Genomic DNA, 17801 nt, shown 5'->3' on the forward strand with positions numbered 1-17801 from the left:
GAGTGGTTGAGCTGGTCAGATGAGTCCTGTTCTCTCAACTTTCCAGCCTCTTGCTGTATAATCAAAAATACTTGTAATTTCCTTCAAATACTTGACAGCTGGTTTCCCTCCAGCTGCCAAGTCTAGGATTTTTAGATAGAGAAATAACCAACAACAGGGATTTAGTACACTGCATGGCACAGCATTAATTCCAGGTGACTTAGACAACTTAATAGCCATTGTAGCACATGCAGAAATAGGTGGCAGTTTAACAGCTACACGGCCACAAAGAATTTGTATTTTAACAGTTCTGAAAACTATAGTCAGCGTAAAATTTGATAAGCTACCAAACTATACTAGCAGTTCAACTTACAGTTGTTGACTGTGGGGAAGATTTTCAAGGGTAGGAGTATAAAATTTGACTTCTAAATCCATTTAGGAGCCTAAATCAGTGGGGTGACTGTCTAAAGTTGATGAGAACCCAGCACCTTCCACTGACTTCAACTGATTTAGGAGTCTAAATTGGGATTCTAGTTTTGAGTCCAGCAGCTGCCTTCACTGGAAGCCTCACCCTTCACTTCCAGGCAAGTTATTTGTTCTTTGTTTTAGTAACCGCACACAGGTTCACAAAGACTTTTGAAAATCTTGGCATCCCCATGGAAGTGAAATCTAGCTGGAACTGGCTTTCCATAAATCATTAGAAAGGTAAAAAAGCATATTAAGAATATACTGACAAAAATCCCACCCATCATTTCAACAGAATGAAAATCTACAAACTGATCTCATATTTGATATGAACAAACAGTCAGTCCCACAGTGTAAAACAAACGATGCGGTAACCACACCACACATCCATTTCATTAGAACAGTTCATAGGGAATTACAAAAGTATGAAAAGCAACCAACTAAGATCAGGATAAAACGTAAGGAGCAAATCTGAAAAGGAGTGTTTCATAGCAATGCACACTTTATAGAGAAAAATGTAGGTTTCTTGGTTTTTAATTGAAATGTAGATGAAAGACAGCAGTCCACATATACACACAACTGCCAAGGATGTGAACAATTCACTTCAAAACAGAGGATGACAAAACATGAAATGTATGTTTTCTATTACCATAATCGGCTAAAACAATCCATTTGCACTGCAAGATATTTTGAGTCTATGATTGTAAATTACCATCTGTACAGTCCAGAAAGCTTTAAAGAGAGCAAAACCAAAAGGAAACAAATATTTACAATTAGACTTTTGCAGACTAGGTGCAAAGAACAAATCATCCCAGGGAAAAGGCTGATTTATGCAATAAAAAAACTGGTCAAAACCAGGATGATTTCAAATGTGTTACATAATGATCAAACATTAATGTTACGAAGGTCACATTAAAAAGGGTTATTGCTTTGCTTGCAAACTAGAGTCCGAGTCCTGTACATGGATCCACATATCCGGCCCCTTGCACTTTTGCAAAGTCCCACCCAAGTCAGTGAGACTCCATGTGGGGAAAGGGCACACCTAAAAGGATCAGACTGTAGGATCCAAGCTGTGACAACAGAGTTTCTTTGCTGTGGTAAATGGGAGCCTTTTCAAATACATTATCCTCAGTCCTAAATATGATGCCAAAGAGGTACCGGTTTTACAGTGGTAATATGTACTTTATTTGCCATTATTTCTGTTCCATAGGTCTGACTTTCTAACGTTAGGATATGATTAATCTGGTATGAATTTATCAATCATGGGAAAAGCCAAAGAAATAAGTCCCATTGAGGGCTTCAAAAAGTCATTGGAATGACAATCTGGCCAAGCAGAGAAATATAAGCAGTTAACTATGAGAGCCATCAGTCCTAAAACTGCATTTCAAAAACGTTAATTATTAGTAAAGGATGGTTACACAGACACTGTGCACATGAGCTAGGGAGTGAAAAATAAACAATATTTACATAAAATTCAACATTTTGAAAAGTTTTGTTTGGAACTTGCATAAAATGAACCCGCAACTTTATCCTAAGGCAGCCAAATGGCCTGTTCTTCCTCCTGTTGCAGTTAGCTGTAGTTTTGCTATTGATTTCAGCAACAGCAGGATCAGGGCTCAAAGTTTTATTGTCATGTCCCTGTTCTAGACAGTGTTAAACCATGTTAACCAGTTACTTGTTAATGTAATTAAGAAGAAGAAGAAGAAGAATTCTGCGGGAGGCAGCACTCAAGTGTCATACCAAGGCAGTTATTTAGAGGAGGTAATTTGGAACAGATGTGTCAGTAAATTAGCCTTAACAATGTGTATTACAGAGAGGACACACAGCAACTCTAAACTGGTAAAGCTTGACCCAGCTGAGCTGCTGCTTAAGAAATTGGGACCTATCCAAAGCCCACTAAAGCTAACAGCCTGGTTTTCAAAAGACACTCAACATGCACCATTCTTGTTGACTTCAATGGAAAATGCTCAGCACTTCTGAAAATGAGGCCAACTATGCTTAATAATTACCTCTCCTCTGTCTAACCAATTCTAATTTTAAGTCCAGAGGCTGCCTTCAGTGGAAGCCTCACCCTTCCTTTCCAGGTAAGTTCTTTGTCACATTTTATTAACTGCAGGCAGGTTCACTAGAAGGCTCAACAAAAATGCAAAAAACTGGAAATACAGGTCAGGTTTCCTCTGAGGGAAAAAAAAACCATCTCCAGCTAGAACGAGCAGTGCAAACACCGCAGCGATTCCTGCTGCTATCTGCAACAGCTTCTATACGCTGAAACGGGGGGAGGGATAGTTCAGTGGTTTGAGCATTGGCCTGCTAAACCCAGGGTTGTGAGTTCAGTCCTTGAGGGGGCCATTTAGGGAACTGGGGTAAAAATCTGGGGATTGGTCCTGCTTTGAGCAGGGGGTTGGACTAGATAACCTCCTGAGGTCCCTTCCAAGCCTGATATTCTATGAAAAAAAGAGACATACCTACTGCCACCATGCCGCTTTCAAGGTCCCCAGACATCTCACGAGATATGCTCTTCTCAATATCACGGTTACACATCCGCTGGTACTCACTGAAAACTGGGGGGGGGAGGAAAAAAAAAAAAGAGCTTTCAGCAGCCAGTCTTGTAAGATTGGCATTGATTCATGCCTATACTTGTCAGCATAGTATAACTTCAGAGGAAGCTAACAGAGCCTTTACTGTAGCATCTGGTGATGGTGGTTCAAATGCTTTTCAGGCCTAGTTTGCCAGTTTTCAAAATACAACTGCAAGTTCATCCTTCATGCCCGGCAAGACTTCCCCAAACTTAGTACTCCATTTAGAAGCCATGTATTTATAATCTACCCCTTCTCTTCATGGTAATTGTGAAGGGTGGATGTGAATAAATAGGAAATGCCTTCCTCATATCTCCCTGTCTTGATTTCTGCTTCTTCAAGGAGACAGGAGTCATAGTCCTGCTATTGGCAACAACCTTTTAGAACCCAGCAGCATGAACAGAAAAGGAGTCTGTGGTAGAGAGGCCTTTTTTATATATACACACACACAAAAATCAAATAAATCAATCTTTAAAAAGATTTAGAACACACCTCTAAATATAAACTTTTTAAAAAAAACCTTTAAATTCAAACAGGATTTTAAAAAACAAAACAAAACCACAAAGCCACCATCCTAATAATCAGGCAGCCTAGCTATTGCAAATAGAGGCTGCGGGTGAGTGGATTACTTCTCCATCTTGGCCTCTTTGAGATTGTCAATCGTATAACAACTTTCTGGTCATTGCCAACCTGGGTTGGCTTCGAACTAGCAACGCCGCAGTTAAGGTCAGGAGCCTAATTCATTTAGGCTCCTTTGAAAATCTCAGCATAAAGACTTTATAGCATAGTCACAGTTCCCTGAGGTTAAGCCATTCATTTTTAAAACTTTGAAAACAGACTGGAAGGTGACCTTTAAGACCGTTGTACAGTAACAGCTACTCTGTTAATCCAGGATCACAAGGAGGACCAGGGATGAAAAAAAAAGCATCCTCTTCTACTCTGTCACCCTGGGACACTTCTAAGCCACAGCTCTTAGCCATGCTGAGCATGTTGTTACAGAGATCCAAAGGAAAAATGAAGTCTAGGGTCTATGTTCAGACTCTCTCTCTCTCAGTACCATGAGCAAGATTTAGAGCTGGGTGACTGCAGACTGTGACCATTATGAAACTTCAGTTGTGGGGGAGGAAGACAGAAAAATGCCAACCAAAATCTTCTACAGCTGCAAACTGACATTCTGAACTATTATGGCTGTGTCTGCACTAGACATGTTCCCTAAAATTTCCCTCTGCTGTAGCTCCACAAGTGGTAGCAATGGTGGGAGCACTAGTGCAGAGCAGTCTTTAACCACCATGTTGTCTAGCCCTTAAAAAAGCACCTTGTCTACACTACAGCTCCATGCCCCACTGCTAACACCAGTGGAGCTGCACTGAGAGTAGCAATGGTGAGACTGCTTAGGGATGATAAAAGACGAGAATAGAAAAGACCCATGTTGAGATCAGAGCACTATAGCATTGGATATAGAGGAAACTAATTGGGCACAGCACTAGATTTAAAGGATGAGATTCAGACCTTTTCCTTTCTCATGCCATCCCAGAGTCCCAATACCCAGCATTTAAAAACAGTGCTAACTGTAGAACAATTACAGTATTTGTGTATAGACTCCAAAAGAGCTACTGATATGACTGTAACAAGGAATATGTGGGACTGCCATGCGGGCATGTGGATGTAAAAATGATGTAGAGCTCCTTTATTTCTTGTTAAGACACACATTCAGACAAAAGATGAGCCTCTATAATAGTTTCACCTTTAGGAGAGATATGTGCCTACATTTTTCACTGTTACACACACACACGGCAGGATAAGCTAAAAGCAACATTTATGTGTGTAATCTAAGCTCCTTAGGAGACATTTATGTAGCAAGTTAAGACACCATTACCTGCCCTGAGGTGAGCTCTGCTCCTGGTACACAGAATAGCATTGAACTTGGACTCGTCGGTCCCTAGACGGTTCTCTCCAGCAGCATAGAGCTCCTAAACACAAAAAGGAATCCACACTTCATTAGTTAGTTTCCCAGTCTGCTGGCTTTTAGACCTGCCTTCTAGGCACTTATACACTTCCTCTCCTCTAAACACGGACAACTTGGTCTGGACATTGTTGGAAAATAGGAACAAGTAACAAGTGACCCGAGCGGCACTAGCTTGAGCCTTTATGCACATTATGAGCCTTATTTGCACCCAGAATTGCCAGTGAAACATGCACAGATGTTTAACTACAAGAGCTCCCGAGTACCCACCTTAAGGGGAAACTCCTGGAAAAAGAAAGACTGGTCACACGGGATGAGAGTAAATTCTTGCCAGTGATAAGGTTCCGTTCTAGTTTTCATCCTAAAATATTCCCAGACACTGTCGGAGTTCCTCAAAATTCTCCTTTTTCCTCTTAGGATGAAATTCACCATGCAGAAAGCTAATTTTATTACTATTTATATCACACTAGGGCACTAAATATGCCAGGCATGGTACAGACCCAGAGAAAGACAGTCCTTGGCACAAAGATCTTATTCTCCCCCTTCCCCAGATAGTAAGTGGCTACATGCTATGACAAGGAAACATGTCATTAGGATCCAAGTGTCTCCCTGATGAACAAATCCTGAGTTAATGGGCTTTGAGGAGCAGTAGTTGGGAAGAGGAAGTTTTCCTCTGCTCCAAACATGTATTGTACTTAAAAACACTGGTCTTCAGCCTGTGGCTGCTTCACATACTTCCCTCCCACCCACCACACAAGGGCTTTGGCCAACGGATCCACAAATTTACAGAATCAGAGCCTGATCAAAAGTATTACTGACACGCAAAACCTTAAATTAGAGTGAATAAATGAAGACTTGGCACAGCACTTCTGAAAGGTTGCCGACCTCTAGTATAGATGTTCAAGCTCCTACCCCTGTGAGGTGGGAGGGCCCTAGAGTCTGGACTCCAGCGTGAGCCTAAACATCTACACTGCAATTAAACAGCCCCATAGCCCAGTCATTGTGAGCCTGAGTCAACTGGCACGGGTCAGCTGTGGGTGTCTAATTGCAATGTAGACATAACCTCAGGGTCCTTCGGGGGTCCTTCTTGGGCTGAAACATTGGCCTTGGGCCAATAAAACATACTTTGTAATCAGAATAAAATAGTAAAGGGCATGCATTGCAAGGAGGTGAGACTTCAGTGCCACTGTTGCCATGTCATTTTACAACAATAATAAAACAGTTTGACTTTATTTCCATAACCTGATGCCAGGAGGATGGGCACACAGAGCTGGATCCCACAAAAGGTATACAGAAAACACAGTTCAACTCAACCTTTTTCTTAGTGCAATGGCTCACCCAGCAGTATTTGGTAGTAAACCACCAGATAAACATGAACCTGACAATTCCTGCTTGCCAGCATCAGTAAGATGAACCATGTTTAGAGGTACCCACATTCTCATGGGGATCTCCAAAGCAATTTCTATCCTCAGCCACAGACATCATTTGATATTGTTTTGTAGAAATGGGGAAGGGCGGGGGAGGGGCAGCAAGCCACTGAAGTTATTAAAAACCAACCTAAATGAATCATCAACAATCTTTGAACAGCTATTTTTACAAGTAATTTTTTAAAGGGTCAAAAGAAAATATTTGTACAAAATCAACTACACAAAAAGTAGTAACAACATTTTGAAAGAGAATAACTACAAATAAATCTCTCAGTTCAATGTGCCCAGTTTCAGTAGACCAAATCCTATTGGATTTAATGGGAATTGGGCTACTAAACTCCCACATACTGAGATGAGATATATACTTGAACACAAGGAAGCATTTCTTACTAACCTGAACATCTCTTTGGACAAGTGACATGTCTACATTTGTACTTTCATCTCTGTTTCCCTGAAAGAATTACAAATAGTAGTGATTAATATACACACTTTTCAGTTAACAAAACAGCCCCTTCCACTCAAGCTCCCACATACCCAAAAACAGCCAGTAAACCTTTACACGTTAATGTTTATTACCTGGGACAAACAAAACCATTTTTGCTTTGTTACTATGGGGATTTTGATTCTGAAGGTACAGGAAACTGCAGACCCTTTGACTCTGGGGCAAATAAAATTCCTATTCATAGAAGTAACAGATAAAAATATAGGATTCACATGTAATCAAGTAAAGAAAAAAACAGTTGTGTGCAAGTAATAGTGTTCACCTGAATTCAGGAAAATGATTGCCTTACTGTTGCAATAAACTGGTGCAAGCATAAGGACAATAGAAAGAATGACATTGTTACCATCTTCATTTATCCAAAACCCACCAGAAAACATTATGAACCAATTTGTACTTAAATGGATGCCGGCCCAAACATTACAGCAACACAATTTATTGTGTTTACCTAAACCTAAGTAAAGCAAACACTGTCCTCCATCATAATCCTATATCCTAAATCAGGGGTCTCAAACATGCGGCCCACTGAGTTATTTGCTGCGTCCGCCAAGCTCCCCTCATCTGCTGCCCTCCCTCTCCCCGCTTCTCTGCCTACCTTGAGGCACTTCCCGCCACCAAACAGCTGTTTGGTGGCGCTTAGTGCTTTCCAGGAGGGAGGAGCAAGGAGCCACGCTCTCAGGGGAGGAGGCGGAGAAGAGGCAGGGCAGGGGCAGGGATTTGGGGAAGGGGTTGGAATAGAAGCAGGGAGGGGACAGGAGAGGGGAGGGACCTCATGGAAGGGGTGGAGTGGGGGTGGGGCTGGGGTAGTGGAGGGGTGTGTGTGTCAGTGATGCAGCCCTCGGGCCAACGTACTAGCCCTCATGTAGCCCTCGTGGTCATTTTTGTTTGAGATCCCTGTGCTACATACAACCTTGGACTGTTCATTTATATTATCAAGAGGGAAACCTAGATTCTAGACTAGACTATATCTACTGTTATTCCATTTAATAGACAGACATTACATTATAAAATGTTTTTCAGAATAATTACTAGGTAGAATATCCTGCTAATCTTTGTACAGGGACAGGGAATTAAAATAAATCCATGAAGAAGGGGACATGAGGATTTATGTATGGTAGTTACAGGATATCAATATTATCGTATTTTTATTTCTTAAAGTTAAGCTTATTTTTTCCCCCTCCTTTCACTCATCTCTGAAGACCCAGCAGCACTAACCCAGAATCATTTTTCTGACTGGGGATCAGTTTCTGAAATCATACACTGATTTCACGTTTTGCATGAGTGAAGTTTGAAGTACTTGCCCCTTTTATCACTGCAAATAGGTAAGTAGAAACCAGTATTAGAAAAAACAAGAAACAAATTTTAAAAAATGTCTTGCTCTATTTTGCATCAAAATTGAAAAAAAAAAACAGGCCAAGTGTGTTGGTGTGCGCAACAATAAAATTACTGTCCAAACAAGTTTAGTTTAAGCGCTTTGCTTCTTTATTTGAATGCAGGTTATGTGATTCCTGGAGAAACAGTGAACTGTGTTAGCCACAACTGAGTTCACAACTAAGGCCCCAGGTTCTGCAAACACTTATGAACATGTTCCATTGCAGACCTTCAATACAATTGTCATGTGGTTTAAAAATTAAGTTGTGTGTCTCTACTACATATTACCCTTTCTTATAAGACAAGACAAGAAACAGGGGAAAGTGGACAAATATTTAGAGCCTTAAGGCCTGGCCACATGATAATTTTAAGTCTTTTCTATCCTTTTATTCTCTTCTTAGCCAGAATAATTCAACCTGCGTTGCTAAAGGACTTTCACCATCTTACACCACATGGCGCAGTAAGGACCATGTACTGCTGTGGTGGCCATATTCAAGAGTTCCTTACAAAAACAGCACACTTCAATTTTAGAGGCTAAAAATACAAGAGAGCAGATCCTCAGCAGCTGTAAATTGGCACAGTTCCACTGATGCCAATGAGGGATGCCAGTTTATATCAGATGAAGAGCTGGATATGCATCTCTCTCTCACCCCATTATGTCCACTAATTTTCAGGAAGGATTGTACAGAAGTATTACTTGAGTGTTGAAGTACCTGGGAAAGTGAGATTAAAAGCCTCTGGAAGTGTCCAGATGTGTCACTTCGTATAGCTTCCTCCAGAGTTTTCTTAAATTCTGCAAGACCAAAAGTCACTGTGCATATCTGCTCATTTCATAAGTGCTTGTACACAATTTACTACAAATCTGTGATTACAGCCTCCAATGCCTGGTGGAGGCCTCTGATTTTTTTCCATTACTGTTATGAAAATGTACTCTGAGGAATGATCTAAAAAGGTACAGTTACTGGGACTATGTCAAGCCTAACCTGTTTTGTAGGTCCTGCTGATTTCTCGAATGTGCTCATTACTGCGAGAAGACATTATTTCAATGAGACAGGCTTCATCTGTTCCAGCACCCTATATGCAAAGAAGAGGAGAGAAAAAAAAATCTACACATACATATCTTGGACACTCAGTTTTTTGTTATGATAGTACATTACAGCAATGAGCTCTCTCACTATCTCCAGGTCAGAATTAAAACTAGGCAATTCAGAAGTCATTATTTTGTGCAAGAAATATTCCAGCTAAATAGTTTACACGTTGTTCATAATACAAACTTCCAGAACACAAATACACATTAACAGGCTCTTTTTCCCCTGAGAAAACACAAGAATCATGTTAAGGGCATTAATTAAGTACTTACAAAGTATTTTTAAGTGATATTATCATTTATATCTGATTTTATACAGCAAATTTTACACAGTTAATATTTCTTATAATGAACAATACTTGAGAAAGACTGATTTAATCTAATTCTGTTTCTGAGGGCAACTAATGTTATTAACTGTTGTTTCAACCCCCTGGCTACTTTGCTTATACCCTGGAACTGAAAACTTCTATGTAAACCTTGGTGCTATGATTCAGGGATTTACACGTTTATTTCAGCTCATTTTTGTAAGGTTATCAAAAAAGTTCAAGAATTAACATGTTTAAAAATAGAACTATCTTGAGAAAACTATCTTGCAAGAAAACAGACTTGCAAAACAGTCTGGAAAGTTTCAATAATAATGAATACCCATCATTTCTATAATGCTTTGCATCATTTAAAGCATTCTATGTGAAGTCCTAGGTGAGATAGGAAAATATATCCCCATTTTACTGATGGGGGAAACCAAGACGGAAGTTACAGCCAAAGTTTTCGCCCCATAATTTTTGGTGCCCAAGTGACATATCTAAGGACCTGATTTTCAGGGCACCCCAACCCAAAGGAAAACGATGGGAGCTGTAGGTGTTCAGCACCTCTGATAATCAGGCCCATCATGCCTCAGCCTGGGCATCCAAAAATGGAAGAACCTCAAATGAGCAGCTAATCTGGAAAATTTGGTCTAAATAACTGGCCTCCACCTACACTGCATGTTAGTGGCAGAATTAGGATTAGAACTCAGTTCCCGAGTCTCACCAACACAGATCCTCTGCATAATATTGTTTCTCTTTAAACAAACAAAAAATAACCTCAAATCTATTTCACAGTTACACTTGGTCATTATCTCCTTGAGAGGTGGGGCATAAACAATCATTTAAGAGAGACAATCCAAAGACAAGTTTATGGGGGAATTTAAGCACCCAACATGATTAACAAAAACTACATAATCTTAAAGGCTTAATTTCCCTAAACAAACCTTTATAGCTTCCTTTATTTCACAAACATCATACATGACAGGTGTCTTCAGCATTGCCAAGACTGTCTTCTCAAAGTTGCCTGACAGCTCAGATTTAAGATCTTTGATCAAATCCTGATTGGAAAAAATAATTTTTTTAAAAGGCTCAGAATCAGAGATATTGACAAATACTAGCACTAGATTCTTGCAGCTTACTGGGACTTTTTCACATTTAGGAATAAGTAGCACATACACAATATAAAATTGTTCCACTTAATGGTACTAATGGTAGCAACTGGCAACAACTTTAAAAAAAAAAAAAAAGAACTTTAAATGTTGTGTCCTGAACAAAGGGTCAAAATGAACAGTTAGCAAAGAGGACTGGCGCCTTGCAACCAAACTGGATTACAGGCCGGAGGTCAGGGAGGGTGGAGCCATACCTGCTTGGGCTAGGGTGGCTGCCCACCAATACCAGCATTCCTTTACGAGTGATATCAACACTGGTTAATTCTCAGTGTTTTTTTCAAGCACTGGGACTGGTTGGCCCATTGATAAAAGGCATGGCAGCAGGTGGTGGTTGGCTCTTAATGGTCTGCTGTGAAATACTTGCCTTTCCATAAGCTGTTTTGAAGGACAGGATGATCTGCTGCCTTTGCTTGTTTGAGCGACTTCCAAGACAATCTATAATCGCCTGCTCATCAGTTCCTGTGAACACAAAGGGTGCATAACATATGACATTTTAACGCTATCACATTCTATTAGGGTCTGATCCCACTCCTACTTATGTCAGTAGCTAAATTTTTTACTTTCTTGACTTTACTAGGAGCTGAATTGAACCCTTACTGCACAGCGTCCCCAGCGTATCAGATGGGACATTACATCAAATATTCTAGTTATAGGCTATGATTGTCAAATTAATTCCAGCTCTAATCTCAACTGCAAATACAACGGAAAGAAACACACCAGATTCATAATACTGGTTATTCTTGTGGTCTCTCCCAGTTGATTACCTCAGATTAAGGTTTAGTTTGTTACAGGAAGGATAATAGTTCTGGAATTATTCCACTCTTCGCAAGTGTAACAATGAAGAATGGCAGTGGTGAAGCAATGCTGCAATACCGCTTTCAACAGAAACTAAGCTCATCAACTACTCACCAAATCCTTTCATAGCTTTTCTCAAGACTTCTGCATCCCGCAGGGGGTCAAATCCTGGTGCATCAGTGATTGTGCCTCGTTTTCCAGACTAAATCATGCCAATAAAAAGGATAACTGTTAGATACTGGATTAGCTATATAGCTCAGTGGTTTGAGCATTTGCCTGCTAAACCCAGGGCTGTGAGTTCAATCCTTGAGGAGACCACTTAAGGATCTAGGGCAAAATCAGTACTTGGTCCTGCTAGTGAAGGCAGGGGGATGGACTCGATGACCTTTCGGGGTCCTTTCCAGCTCTATGAGATAACTAGAAAACTGGATTTCACATTATTACTAGAGCTTGTCACAGCCCATGTCAGAGAAGAAATGAAGAAAATTACAATGGAATTTAAATGGTTTATTCATTTTATATTCAAACTATGTGGACATGTGGAAAAGAAAATGCCTCACAGCGTCTCGTTAATTAAGGTTTCATAAAGAGGTATAGGCAAACGGAAATATTTTGTTAGGAAAGGCAGATTCAATAAAAAGGATTTAAAACTCGCCTTAAGAATTTCATTTAGGATATTTTACTAAAATGAGATTTAACGTCACCCAGTCTGTATTTATACTGTTGTGATCTGAATAAGACTTAGACTCATAGACTTTAAGGTCAGAAGGGACCATTATGAGCATCTAGTCTGACCTCCTGCACAATGCAGGCCACAGAATCTCACCCATCCACTCCTGTAACAAACCCCTAACCTATGTCTGAGTTATTGAAGTCCTCAAATTGTGGTTTGAAGACCTCAAGCTGCAGAGAATCCTCCAGCAAGTGACCCGTGCCCCACCTGCAGAGGAAGGCGAAAAACCTCCAGGGCCTCTGCCAATCTGCCCTGGAGGAAAATTCCTTCCCGACCCCAAATATGGCAATCAGCTAAACCCTGAGCATGTGGGCAAGAGTCACCAGCCAGGCACCCAGGAAAGAATTCTCTGTAGTAACTCAGATCCCACCCCATCTAACATCCCATCACAGACCACTGGGCATACTTACCTGCTGATAATCAAAGATCAATTGCCAAATTAATTGCCAAAATTAGGCTATGACTTGCTCTCTCTGTCCAAATCTCCTCCTTTGTATTTTATTGGGTTTAGTTTGCTTCTGGTCCACACAAAGGAAACATGCAGCAATTAAAGATTAAACACACTGAAATGCATCTTACTGTTCCAGGTGTGATGGTGGGCATCACAGATCCTGAATAAGGCGGCACAGAGGGATTCACAGCTGGACCTGATGGATAACTTGGCATTGGCTGTTGCCCAGGCAGTGGCACTGGCTGTTGCCCAGGCAGTGGCATGGGTTGCTGCCCTGGGTAGGTCATTGGCTGCTGCCCTGGGTAGGTCATTGGCTGCTGCCCCGGTGGTGGCATGTGGCTGCCTGGGTATCCTGGATAAGCTGGCATTCCTGCTGGTGGATTTCCTCCAGGTGGGGGGTACATTCCGTAAGAGGCTTGCTGTCCTGACGGAGGTTGCCCAAAGCCCCCAGGAGGGACAGGAGGATAGCCTCCAGGTGCAGGAGGATATATGCTTTGTGGTACATTGGCACCTCCAAAGGTTCCTGACAAATTAGAAGCCTGCAATAACAGACAATTAAAGCAATATAGATTAAGATGGATCATGTGTTGACTTTCAACTGTATACTTGGCACTGTTTAAAAAAAAAAAAAAAAAAAAGTGGAGTCTCTCCACCCCCGTCAGGAAAGGAAAGGGATTGACCAGCAACCATGGAGAAAATGAACCGCACTCCATGCATATCTCCTACTGTCTCTTCTTAAGTTTCTCTACCTCAGCCATCAGAACTACAGTCTCATAACCACAGTCTCCAGCATTATAGACCACATGCTCATACAAGCAGCATGCCACCCTTACAGCTAAAAAGGTTATCAGATTAACACCAACACCAAAAAGCCAAACAAGGAACAGGTCAATTCTTTCTCTGATCATGGTTGTCTTACTGTATCAGCTGGGATTTGCTCTCAGATACTGTGAGTAAAACGCATTTGCCCTCCTCCCTGGGTTATTTTATGTGGCAGACAGATGTGCTAGTAGCTTATAATTTATAATAGCCTCTGCAGCACACTTGGGCATCTAGGTAGAATCCCACAGAATCATCCTTCAGTGATCGCACCATGCTCTTGCAAAGTACTTCTTTTCCAGTAACATAAATGAGACTAGAACAGGATGGTTCTAGTCAGTTTTATGCTGCTGGTGATGCTACTTACACTACTGAGAACACACTACTAATTTCAGTCTGTAGATACCAAATATCTCCAAAAAATAAAACACAGTCAGGAATGCACTTTGTGGTGCAAAATGTTCACAACCTGCCCAAGTCCGTTGTATAAACAGAGAGACCAGGTGGGTGAGGTAATATCTTTTATTGGGCCAACTTCTGTTGGTGAGAGAGAAGCTTTCGAGCCACACAGAGCTTTTCTTCAGGTCTTGGGAAGGTACTGCCAGCCTCCCAGCAAAATGCAAGATGGAACAGATTGTTTAGCATAAGTAGTTTGCACATTAGGGACCATTCAAGATAGAGTGGCTCCTTAATACCTCTGCAGTCTTAGGACAAAAAAGAGGGGTTTGTGAGTTACAGATTTTTTGTAATAAGTCATAAATCCAGTGGCTCCTTTCAGTCCACAATTTTTAGTGTCTAGCAGAGTAATGAATTTAAGCACCCAGGCTTGTCTTTTGAAAGAGTGTAGGTTGCCTCTGAGGACGAGGATTGATAGGTCAGATTTACATTGATCACTCTGTGTATAAACAGCATACAGTGAAAGAAGATTTATCAGCCTTCCTGCAGCTTCTACTTTGAGCACAAGAATCAAATAAAAATAAAGAGATAAACCACTTCTGCATTTTCCTAGGTCTACAAAAGTTACTTTCACCGTAATCTATTACAAGGAGACGCATCCAGTCTTGCAGAAGGAGTGTGGGAGACAAGGGATGAGACACTGTCTCATACTATGTAACTTCAACAATGTCACTTGTTCACAGCCTTGCTCACTCAAACTGGCTGAAGAGTTAGGTAAAAAGCAGAACTTGGACCGAGTTTGCCAGTGTGAACCAATTAGCCATATACATTAACATTATTAGTTTCCCCTTCCTCTTTGCACTGCAAGAGCCACAATACCAAGCCAAGATTAAAACAAAACAAAACAAAAAATACCCACCAAAACCTCCCTAAAGTTAGGCTCCTAAATCCATATTTAGTTGACGAAATTAGTGGCCTGATTTTCTTAAATGCTGAACTCTCAGCAGCACACATTAGCCTCAGTGGAAGTTATTGTATGCTCAGTACTTTTAAAAATCAGGCCATGAATTCAGCTACTACATTCTTCCTATTTCCCCCCCTTTCTGGAACTCTTACCCCCAGAATGTATGGAGCTTTGGGATACTCCTTTATGTTCCTAGGCAAAAACACACAAACTGAAAAGTTTCAGAGTAGCAGCCGTGTTAGTCTGTATCCGCAAAAAAAACTGGAGTACTTGTGGCACCTTAAAGACTAACAAATTTATTTTAGCATGAGCTTTCGTGAGCTGCAGCTCACTTCTTCGGATGCATAGAATGGAACACACAGACAGGGGATATTTATACATACAGAGAACATGAAAAGGTGGAAGTATGCATACCAACAGGCAGAGTCTAATCAATTGAGATGAGCTATCGTTAGCAGGAGGAAAAAAAACTTTTTGAAGTGATAATTAAGATGGCCCATAGAAGGTGTGAGGAGAACTTAACATAGGGAAATAGATTCAATTGGTGTAATGACCCAACCATTCTCAGTCTTTGTTTAGGCCACAGTTAATAGTATCTAGTTTGCATATTAATTCAAGTTCAGCAGTTTCTCTTTGGAGTCTGTTTTTGAAGTTTTTTTGTTGCAAAATTGCCACTTTCAAGTCTGTCACTGAGTGGTTAGAGAGGTTGAAGTGTTCTCCCACTGGTTTTTGAATGTTATGATTCCTGATGTCAGATTTGTGTCCATTTATTCTTTTGCCTAGAGACTGTCCGGTTTGGCCAATGTACATGGCAGAGGGGCATTGCTGGCACATGATGGCATATATCACGTTGGTAGATGTGCAGGTGTACGAGCCCCTGATGGCGTGTCTGATGTGATTAGGTTCTATGATGGTGTCACTTGAATGGATATGTGGACAGAGCTGGCATCGGGCTTTGTTGCAAGGATAGGTTCCTGGGTTAGTGTTTATGTTGTATGGTGTGCGGTTGCTGGTGAGTATTTGCTTCAGGTTGGGAGGCTGTCTATAAGCGAGGACTGGCCTGTCTCCCAAGATCTGTGAGAGTGAGGATCATCTTTAAGATAGGTTGTAAATCTTTGATGATGCGCTGGAGAGGTTTTAGTTGGGGGCTGTAGGTGATGGCTAGTGGTGTTCTGTTATTTTCTTTTTTAGGCCTGTCCTGTAGTAGGTGGCTTCTGGGTACTCTTCTAGCTCTGTCAATCTGTTTTTTCACTTCAGCAGGTGGGTATTGTAGGTTTAAGAATGCTTGATAGAGATCTTGTAGGTGTTTATCTCTGTCTGAGGGATTGGAGCAAATACGGTTGTATCTTAGAGCTTGGCTGTAGACAATGGATCGTGTGGTGTGTCCGGGATGGAAGCTGGAGGCATGTAAGTAAGTATAGCGGTCAGTGGGTTTCCGGTATAGGGTGGTATTTATGTGACCATCGTTTATTAGCACAGTAGTGTCTAGGAAATGGACCGCTTGTGTGGATTGGTCTAGGCTGAGGTTGATGGTGGGATGGAAATTGTTAAAATCTCGGTGGAATTCCTCGAGGGCTTCTTTTCCATGAGTCCAGATGATGAAGATGTCACCAATGTAGCGCAAGTAGAGTAGGGGCATTAGGGAACGAGAGTTAAGGAAGCGTTGTTCTAAGTCAGCCATAAAGATGTTGGCATACTGAGGGGCCATGCGGGTACCCATAGCAGTGCCACTGACTTGAAGATATATATTGTCTCCAAATGTGAAATAGTTGTGGGTGAGGACAAAATCACAAAGTTCAGCCACCAGGTTAGCCGTGATATTATCGGGGATACTGTTCCTGATGGCTTGTAGTCCATCTTTGTGTGGAATGTTAGTGTAGAGGGCTTCCACATCCATAGTGGCCAGAATGGTGTTTTCTGGAAGATCACTGATGGATTGTAGTTTCCTCAGGAAGTCAGTGGTGTCTGGAAGATAGCTGGGAGTGCTTCAGCCTCTCTAACCACTCAGTGACAGACTTGAAAGTGGCAATTTTGCAACAAAAAAACTTCAAAAACAGACTCCAAAGAGAAACTGCTGAACTTGAATTAATATGCAAACTAGATACTATTAACTGTGGCCTAAACAAAGACTGGGAATGGTTGGGTCATTACACCAATTGAATCTATTTCCCTATGTTAAGTTCTCCTCACACCTTCTATGGGCCATCTTAATTATCACTTCAAAAAGTTTTTTTCCTCCTGCTAACGATAGCTCATCTCAATTGATTAGACTCTGCCTGTTGGTATGCATACTTCCACCTTTTCATGTTCTCTGTATGTATAAATATCCCCTGTCTGTGTGTTCCATTCTATGCATCCGAAGAAGTGAGCTGCAGCTCACGAAAGCTCATGCTTAAATAAATTTGTTAGTCTTTAAGGTGCCACAAGTACTCCTGTTTTTTTTACAAACTGAAAACATACCCAACCTTCTCACTGCTACGGTAGAAATACAGCTTGACATTGAAGTAAAACATGTTTAAAATATGTTAAATGGAAATGTACTCACCATCCCTGACATATAGTCTGGATTAAATTGATTGGCATAGTTGGCAACATTTTCCAGTCCAATTGGAGGTGGATTTGTAGGAGGATAGCCAGAACCACCCCAAGGATTACTACCTGAAATAATCAAACAGTCACCTTGAACCACAAAATTTAAATGATTTTCTACCCTATTCATTACTACTTGAATTTTTACTGTAATATCTATTAAACATAGGCAGTTTGGACAAGAGGAAACTAAACTAAACTAAAAGGTCTGCA

At 41.0% G+C, this 17801-nt stretch overlaps 1 protein-coding gene across 1 annotated transcript in view; it reads right to left on the reverse strand.

The window, feature by feature from the left end:
* The window catches only part of ANXA11 (annexin A11), a 57387-nt gene that overhangs the window by 4230 nt on the left and 35356 nt on the right, over positions 1-17801 (reverse strand). The window contains exons 3-12 of the mRNA XM_039481573.1: positions 17545-17657; positions 12949-13359; positions 11751-11838; positions 11206-11300; positions 10617-10730; positions 9264-9354; positions 8994-9073; positions 6805-6861; positions 4897-4990; positions 2910-3005 (exon numbers count right to left, since the gene is read on the reverse strand). Of these exons, the coding sequence (XP_039337507.1) occupies positions 2910-3005; positions 4897-4990; positions 6805-6861; positions 8994-9073; positions 9264-9354; positions 10617-10730; positions 11206-11300; positions 11751-11838; positions 12949-13359; positions 17545-17657 (1239 nt within the window). The remainder of the gene's footprint in view (positions 1-2909; positions 3006-4896; positions 4991-6804; positions 6862-8993; positions 9074-9263; positions 9355-10616; positions 10731-11205; positions 11301-11750; positions 11839-12948; positions 13360-17544; positions 17658-17801) is intronic.

The sequence above is a fragment of the Mauremys reevesii genome, linkage group 7 (assembly GCF_016161935.1).
Source record: "Mauremys reevesii isolate NIE-2019 linkage group 7, ASM1616193v1, whole genome shotgun sequence".
Lineage (NCBI taxonomy): Eukaryota > Metazoa > Chordata > Testudines > Geoemydidae > Mauremys > Mauremys reevesii.